The sequence below is a fragment of the Panthera tigris genome, chromosome D1 (genome assembly GCF_018350195.1).
Source record: "Panthera tigris isolate Pti1 chromosome D1, P.tigris_Pti1_mat1.1, whole genome shotgun sequence".
Taxonomy (NCBI): Eukaryota; Metazoa; Chordata; class Mammalia; order Carnivora; family Felidae; genus Panthera; species Panthera tigris.
Genome location: NC_056669.1, coordinates 108,501,234 through 108,509,453, shown reverse-complemented (window position 1 = coordinate 108,509,453; position 8,220 = coordinate 108,501,234). Strand labels below are relative to the sequence as shown.

The window sequence follows — 8,220 nt, the reverse complement described above, 5'->3', positions numbered from 1 at the left end:
ATTAAGTTGTCCAGGGTCACAGCTAGAATGAAATAATTCCAGAATCAGAAACCAGGTTCCCCGATTTCTATTTCTTTCCATTTTATTATTATTATTATTATTTTTACCAGAGTGTTCTTTTGAATCCATGAGCTTGAAACCACATAAAAGTTCTCTAACAGATTCCCAAGTATCACCCCAGTCCCAGGCCTAGGGTTCACCAGTCTGTGGAGTCAAAGTATAATCGCTGTATAGAGCTGGTCTGTGCAGTGGCTGTCTAGTCTTCAGCTGCGTCTTTAGCAGCCTGTTTTCTTTCTCCCAAGGCCTTTTCATTATGTGATCACTCCCCCAATCTACTTGCACAGGGAGATATTCAGAACATTTTATCTATTTATGGTTATGAAATCAACAAATCTCATGTGAAGAGGGTACATGCCGGCACCCACACGTTGAGACGGTCAGAGCTGGGTGAGTGGGCTGAACCGTGAAGGTGAGGGACACGGAGCCGTGGAGTGGGTGGGGAGGGGAGAGTGTAGCCAGGTGGGAAAAGATGAGGCTGCTTTGGGCAAGGACCTGGAGGCAGGGCTGGGAGAAGAGGGCACAACTAATACAATGAAGAGCGCATCAGACCGCCCGTGTTCCAAGGAGGGGAGGAAAATCAATCACCTAAAATTCTCTATGAACGCACAGCAGAGACCCAACACTCCTGTAAGCCTCAAGTGGTAGACAGGAGTTCAGGACACTGGCCTTGCCCTTGGGGCAAGGAGGTCTGGAGGAAGAGACAGACCTTCCACCCTTCATTTACTAGTTCGGCCCAGTTTCAGAGTCCTCCACCCCTCCCACCCCCACTCCCTCCCACCGGTGAATTCCTCCTGGCCCTACTGTCCTCCTGTTTGGGTCTGGGACCCTTTCTCAGTGCCCCCACAGCTTCCTGCATTTCCTCATCCTACGCTGTCATTGCTGGTTTACTTGGCTGTCTCCTCACCAGCATCTCTGGTGCAGTCTGGTCTCCACATTCTCGGCATCTAGCCTAGGACCCGGCTCAGAGCAGGGCCTCAGACATGTATTTCATTCATGCACACACATCCGAGCGCTGAGTTTGTGCCAGGCTCTGTGCTAGGCACTGGTGATGCAATGTGTGGAAACACAGGCCTGGCGTTAACTTCATGGAGCATCCAGGCTGGTGAGAAAGCGAGAAACACCATCAAGCCATTTAAGCCACGGATGTGAAATGATTGCTGCAAAGAAGCGAGGCAAGGCGTGTAGGGAGAGCCAAACGAGGACTGACTGAGCCCGGGGAGTCCAGGGTGGTCTCCCTAAGGACGTGTAATTGAGCCGAGTTGCTGGATGTCTAGTGACTGGCCGGTCGAGCTGTGCTGTGTGGGGTGGGGTAGACAGAGGAGTGCGGAAATGAGACCCTTTACAGGGATGGGGAGCTGCATAATGTGAGAAGCCCTCACAGCCTGAGGCTGTGTTAACAGGTGTGCGGAGTGCGGGTGAAGAGGGGGCAGCCTCTGCTAAGGGCAGCTGAGCCCCCACCTTGACCAGGAGGCTTGGCTCCTGTGTACGGGCAGGACCAAGAGGGGGCCCATGGGGGAGAGCAGACGGGTGTGGGGGGAAAGCCAGTAACTTCTTTGTGGGAATGCAGGTGAGTGGGAGGGATCCTGGGGCTCAGGGAGGCAGGAGAGGGTGGGCGTCCAGCGATGGGCTCTGGGGTGAGACTTCCATGTGGAGTCCTCGCTCCTTCACATTGGGCAAATGGCTTAACCTCTCATGATTCAGTTTACCCATCTGTTAAACAGGGATGTGAGGAGAATAATAGCTCCTGCATCAAAGGCTTGAGGGAAAGTTAAATGAGTTAAATCATTAAAGCACCTGGAACAATGCCCGCCGCATGAAGGGAGCACGATCAACGTTGAATGACGGACTGTCGGCCACCATTACTTCACCTTTATGAAAAATATAATTTTGAACAAGCCTCTGAAGAGATGGCATGGGCTGCTTTGGGAGACAGCACATGCTCTGTCATTGTGGAATGACAGGACCCAGGCACCCACTGGCTTTTTGTAGCCTCGGCCCAGCTTGGTCCGAGAGCACCAGATGGGCTGGGCTGGGCTAGGGGCTGCAGCGGTTCCAAAGAAAAGGACACGGGGGGCTGGGAAGGTTGAGGGACACACACAAAATCATCCTGAGGGCTCTGGCCCTGGGCCCAGTGTGGTCCTTCCCGGGTACCACCGGCTCCCATGGTACTCAGCAAGTCCAGGCAGGGAGGCCCAGTGAGCCCTTTCGGTGCTCAGCAACTCAGCTCCCCTTGCCGTTTTTCTAGAAGCCAACCTAACCAACTTCTTCCCCAACTTAAAACACTCCTGGTTTCTATCACTCCCAACTACCCCAGATTCCTCCCGGCCACCTTCCCTCTTCTGCCCCCAGGTGCCTAGGCCACCATAGGCGCTAGCTTCAAGGATCTCCTTCTTATCACCTGAACACACTTTGCAACATGAGAGTTCACAGATGCACCTTATATACCTAATGCGGGCATTAACTCACTAAAACCTCATGGCAACCCCACACGTGAGCTCTTATCGTTCCCACTGGCCCTGGGTCCAGCAGAGAGGGAGTCTGCAAGGAATGGTCCGCAGCATCCCAGGAGAGACTGATGGGGTTCAAGGCTGAGGTGGTCATGGGGAAGTAGTAGACCTGGGACTGGCCAGTGACAGAAGGGAAACCCTAGGAGCAACCAGAGACTCCCCATCCTTGGAAATGCTAGAGCTGCAAGGAGTTGGTTGGACCACAGCAAGAAAACAGGAGCGGCAGTTATGGCCTGTTGATGGAGCAGATCCTGGAAGCAGGAAAAGATTAACCCTGAGCAGATGGGGAGGGAACACCAGGAAGCTTTAGGATAAAGGACCATCCAGCTGAAGGGAAATCTCTCGAATCACCTAGAATAGACAGGGGATGAGCTGAAGGAGCCTTCTGTCAAGGATTGTCAAGGTTCTGGAGGATTGGAGGTGGGCTCAGCCTAGATCTCAGTGGATTGTGTTTGATGCAGGGGAGAGCCCTGGGCAGGAGACAAAGATTCTGGTTGTAACCCTGCCACTACCAGCCTACTTGGGTGTTATGCAAGCTCCTTCCCCTCTCTGGGCTCAGTTTCCCTGATTGCAAAATGTCAGTGGTAGTGGGTTGGACCACTTGGCCTGGAAGGGACCTCCCCTCTCTGGCATTTTGAGCATCTCTGGGTCCAGGACCCAGCTGGCCAGTGCCTCTCAGGCTTTGGAGGTTGAATGTTGCCTCTCTGAGGCCCAGTATGAGGTAGGAAGAGCCCACGTGCCTAGTACTAGGTTCTGGGTGGGCTTGAAGTCTCCCGGAGGATGAAGTCCTTAGCCCTGGACAAGCAGGGCCGCCTTGGGCCTTGGAGACCTGGCCTGTGTGAACATTGATGGAAGCAAGCACCATCAGAGGCCATTCTCACAGTTCTGTGCCAAGTGCATGAGGGGACTTACCATTGGAGAGATCCGCAGGGCTCCGAGGTATGTAAGACAGACCCCAGGTCATCCTCGGAGAGGTCTGCACAGCCCGCGGCTGAAGCAAGTACTGTCTCTTTATACTCCTCCTTAGCTTCAGCCTGGAGGAAAACACCCCAGCAGTGTCCCACAGACTGCCATAGAGGGACTCCACAGCCTGGAAAAATACCACATTTCAGAGAATCCCAGACTCACAGTTGGAGTGGGGGGCCCCTTAGTCATCCGCCTTGGGTGACTGAGACCTAGTACAGAGAATTGAGTGATCCAAGTGACACAGCCATCGTTTAGTAGAAGTGGACCCTGAACCAGGTTCCTGGCTCACAGTGCAGTGACCTTTGTGTGCCTTGTAAAAGCTGGCCTCTGGGACCAAGAGGCAGAGAAAGAGCCCAGGCCAGGAGGCGGTGTTCTGGGAACCAGTCTCAACAATGTACTGACTTGCTGTGTGAGCTTGGCAAATAACGTCTCCTGGAGGGATGCCTCAGTTTCCACTTGTGTTCATTTAAAGGCTTGGCTCTGGCAATGGATACCCCTAGGAAGAGCCATTCAAGATTCCAGGGCTAACTTCTCCAGAGCAGGAACCTCTCTCCTTTGCCAGGCTTGGTGCTCACAGCCAGGCTGGGTTGGATCCACCTTTGGGTCCCCAGCCCTGGTCCAGAGTAGGGGCCCAGAGACGTCAGGAATCTATACATCACCTTGGGCATGGTCAAGTACTTCACAGAAGTCTTCAGTGAGTTCTGGTCAAACACCCTTGTGATTGTTACAGGGAGAGTGCAGGCATCATTAGGATTGGGCAGGGGAATCCAAAAAGCTGGGTCCACATGGCTCTGGGGAGCTCTGCCAGAACCAGCAAGCCATACGTCCATCCAGAAACTAGCTGGTGCTTGTAAGCAGTCTGGAAAAGGTTTGGTCCCAGAAAATTCCAGAGAGCTGGTGACCTGTAGGAAGCTTTCGATGGAAGCAGACATTTGCAAGTAGCAACCTAGTTGGTTGGCCATAGAGTCCATGGGATCCAGAAGCTTGTCTGGAGTGATTAACGGTCCGGAAAGCCCATCTAGGTCTGGACTGTCCTGGGGAAGAAGAAGCAGATGCCATGCTGGAAGAGGAGATGTCTGGCTCCGCTGTTGGGTACAGGGCAAGGGCCAGAGGCTGACACACCGTGCCAGCTATTCTCAAGGTTAAGGAACACGGGATCGACCTCTGGCTCCGAAGCCTACATCATTGGGCTCTGGCTCATCGCTCTCCAGGAACATCCCATGTGACCCTGGTTAAGTCACTGCTCTTCTCTGGGCCTCAGTTTCCCTTTCAGTTTAATGGGTGTTCTGGAGAAACTGATCAGGGGCCTTCCAGCTAAGATCTTAAACCAACCCCAGGCTAAGCCCGGGACAAAAAGGCTAAGGCAGGAAGCTGGAGGGGGGCACGGGTCTCCAGAGACCCGGGGTAGCCCCGCGGGCAGTGAAGTTCTCACCTGATGTTTTCACTCTGTGGCCTTGTCCAGAGAGGATCCCCAAACGCGCTAGGCCTGGCATCTTGTTTCCTTCCAAGGCTCCTATGGAAGAAGAATCTCCCCTGTTGGAGGGAGGAGGAGGGGGACGAGGGGCAAGGACAGGACCTCCTTTCTCATGGTTGAAATTTCCCTAAAGTGAGTGGAGGGCGCTAAAATGGGGGTGGGGTATATGGCACGGGGGGCTTCCCGGGCCCAGGCTCCGCGCCGGGCTCGCGGCTCGGGGGCGGGGGCAGCTCCCGGCCTCTAGCGGAGCCGCCACTCCGCCGGTTGCCTTTAAAAGGCGCCAGCGCGCGCGCATCAGCAGAAGGGCTGCGGCTCTCTTCCAAAATAGGCAAGAACTGGGAGGCCGCGGGAGACGAGCTGCGAGCAGCGCGGACGTCACCAGGGGCCTCCCTCCCACCCCCGCCTGCATCACGTCTCCATGGCAACGGCGTACCGCGGCCGCAGATGAATGAGCTAGAGCTAGGAGAGGAGGAGCGCACAGAGACGAACGATCCCTCTTCCAGCATCCAGGCTGCCCTAGGGAAGGGGATGCACACCCGGCGCTAGAAGGAAGGGGGCGCCCTCTTATTCAAAAAGACTCCAAAACCCATTCATTCCCAAATGATCCTTTTGTGTCCCGGAAATCTGGAAGCTACATGGTCCAGGGACCCCTGACCCTTCGGTTCAGGGCTCCTCCAGCCTCAGAGCTCCCCTTTACCCCCCTATCCTCTCTTATTCCGTCAGCTCTTTCTGTTCCCCAAACTTTGCGGAAATATCAGACATCGTGTGTCTTAGCGCCACCACGTGGCCAATGGTGGCGCTGCGTCAGGAGTGCTTGCAGCTGGGGTCTCGCCGTCTATGTCGCCCTCTGGCGCTTGCTAGTGGGAAGAGCACAAAAGATCTTAGTCTTCGCATAAGGACTAATTAACAAAGGCATCACTGAGACATTAGTAAAGTTTAGTGAGTGCTTTCGATATGTCTAAGTTGATAAGTGCTTCATTTCATTCTCACAGCAGCTCTGCAATTCAGACGATGACGACGATGACGACGATGATGATTACTATTTCGATTTTACGGGTGAGAACAGGCTGAGGGAAGTTGCAGCTTGCCTAAGATCTCCCAACTGTAGGGCAGAACCACCACCTGAACTCGTGCTGTGAAAAGCCATTGTGACCCCCTCACTTCCAAATCAGTGGTCTCTGTTGGTCCACCCCATAGTCTCTTGATATAAGCAGCACAACACTTATTAAAATGATTCCCATTTTACAGGTAAAGAGACTGAGACTCAGAAAAGTGAAATGTTTTGCCCGAAGTTTCAGCAGCCATGGATAGAGCCCAGGTCTCTAAGCCCCTGATCCAGGGATTTTTAGGCAGTGGAATAACAGGGAATTCAGCACACCCCTGTGAGACCCTTAGTAAGAGAGACTGAGGAGATAGCTCATCCCGGGCTACCCCGCCCCCCCTCTATTAGCAAATGCCCAAGGTCAGCAGAGGAGCAGGGACTCGCCCCCACCTCCCAGGATTTTGAGAGTTCATAGGAGTTAGATGCTTGTTTATCTCTGCATATATAAAAATGTGCACCGTGCATCATTTTAATGCCATCTTTTTTTTAAGCTTATTTATTTTTGAGACAGAGAGAGAACAGGGGAGGGGCAGAGAGAGAGAGAGAGAGAGAGAGAGAGAGAATCCCAAGCAGGCTCCAAGCTCTCAGCACAGAGCCACACGCCGGGCTCCATCTCACCAACGATCTCACCAGTCATGAGATCACGACCTGAGGCGAAATCCAGAGTCCCACGCTTACCCAGCTGAGCCACTCAGGCACCCCATTAGTGTCATCTTCTAAGAGACTCTTCCTACTAATGCAGGACCCCTTGCATTTATCTAGTATTGGGCTGAGAAGACGCTTCCTGGTTTCAGCTTGCTGCTTTTAAATTGACCTGCCCTATTTGCCAGTGAATAACTGTTCTCAGGTCTGTTGCTTTCTTGTTTTTCCTGCGGAGATGCTGACTCCATGCCAGTCTCGGGGTGGCGCCGGGGGGCAGGGGGATGTTGTTAGTTTGTTTTTACTGGCTTGTGTTTTGGAGCTCATGGGTATACCATGTTATCTAGTTTTGTTGCAAAACTCTGACCATGTGATTTTATTTTATTATATAGTTGCTCTGTTTTAAGTGGAGATTCAAAATCTGGCCTCCACTGCTGCTGCCTCCCCTGTTATTCTTAGCTAACCCACTTGGGGATGCCAAGGGTTTGAGTGTAAACCATTAAAGGGAATCCAAGAGGCTGGTAGTCACACTTTCTAAAGCTCCAGTTTAAAGACACTGCTTCCAGTGTGGTTTAGATTTTTCAGGAATCTGAACCATCAGCAATGGGCACATTTCCCCATTTGGTTGACACTCACTCCACTTACCGGATCCTGGACTTCCAAGGCCCATTAATGGCTTTCCTGTCCCCATTCAAAGGACACCAATTCAGTCAACATCTTTCCTTCATCCTGGATGATTCTGTTGTTCTCCCATGAGCTTGTTAACAGGATTTTCTGCCATTATGGCAATCCTAAAAGGTCTGGAGAAATCCATCCATTTATTTACTCTAGACAAAGTAAATCTTTATCTAGATTCACTCAGATGTGTATCTAAATAGCTTCTCCTAAATGCTTTCCTACTGTTTCCTCCAGTAGGAAATGCTGAAGGATATTGGGGTATTCCCTCTTTTTGATCCCAAAGTTTTTCTCCCAAGGTGTGTTTACAGTTGTCTGCATAGACCCACTCTGCCTCTTGATATGAATGTCCTCTGGAATAGCCAGTCACTCCAGGAAGTCCACAGAGTTGGGACAATTTGGGACAGTTGGTAAATTCCCTCTGCACTCACTATTCCACCATTGGGTTATAACCATCCATGTTTAATTTCTTACCCATCACATATCTGCCCCCAAGTGGCTCCCATGGGTATGCTCCATGCCCAAGATTTTAGTATCATAGCAGTGAGGGTGGGGATGGGCACAGGAATGTGGCCTCTCAGTTGGTTTTCCATAACTGTTCAGTCCTGACTTCTACTGGGCAGAGCCAAGAACTGTCTCATGAGCATTTTTTTTTAGTTTATTTATTTATTTTGTGAAAGAGAGCGAGTGAGAGCAGGGGAGGAGCAGAGAGAGAATGAGAGAGAGAGAATCCCAAGTAGGCTCTGTGCTCTCAGTGCAAGAACCCAACATGGGGCTCGAACCCACCAACCATGAGC

The 8,220-nt window shown here is 52.1% G+C and overlaps 1 protein-coding gene across 1 annotated transcript; it reads right to left on the bottom strand.

Moving 5' to 3' along the window:
• Positions 1-2,412: 2,412 nt before the first annotated feature.
• Positions 2,413-5,020, bottom strand: LOC122231368. Its single transcript, XM_042959219.1, has 4 exons — positions 4,966-5,020; positions 4,193-4,567; positions 3,480-3,657; positions 2,413-2,818 (listed from the first exon to the last, which is right to left on the bottom strand). Exons 2-4 carry the CDS (start codon positions 4,502-4,504, stop codon positions 2,658-2,660), a joined length of 651 nt encoding a protein of 216 aa, XP_042815153.1. The 5' UTR covers positions 4,505-4,567; positions 4,966-5,020; the 3' UTR covers positions 2,413-2,657.
• Positions 5,021-8,220: the final 3,200 nt, after the last annotated feature.

Bases quoted from the DNA above. Each gene is read 5' to 3' on its own strand.
- LOC122231368 (XM_042959219.1), bottom strand. From the start codon at position 4,504: ATGGACTCTATGGCCAACCAACTAGGTTGCTACTTGCAAATGTCTGCT. The intron at 3,658-4,192 runs GTGATGTATAGA...GTATTTTTCCAG, and splicing joins AGTACTTGACCATGCCCAAG to GCTGTGGAGTCCCTCTATGG. The intron at 2,819-3,479 runs GTAAGTCCCCTC...TCCTGCTTCCAG, and splicing joins CCCTGCGGATCTCTCCAATG to GATCTGCTCCATCAACAGGC.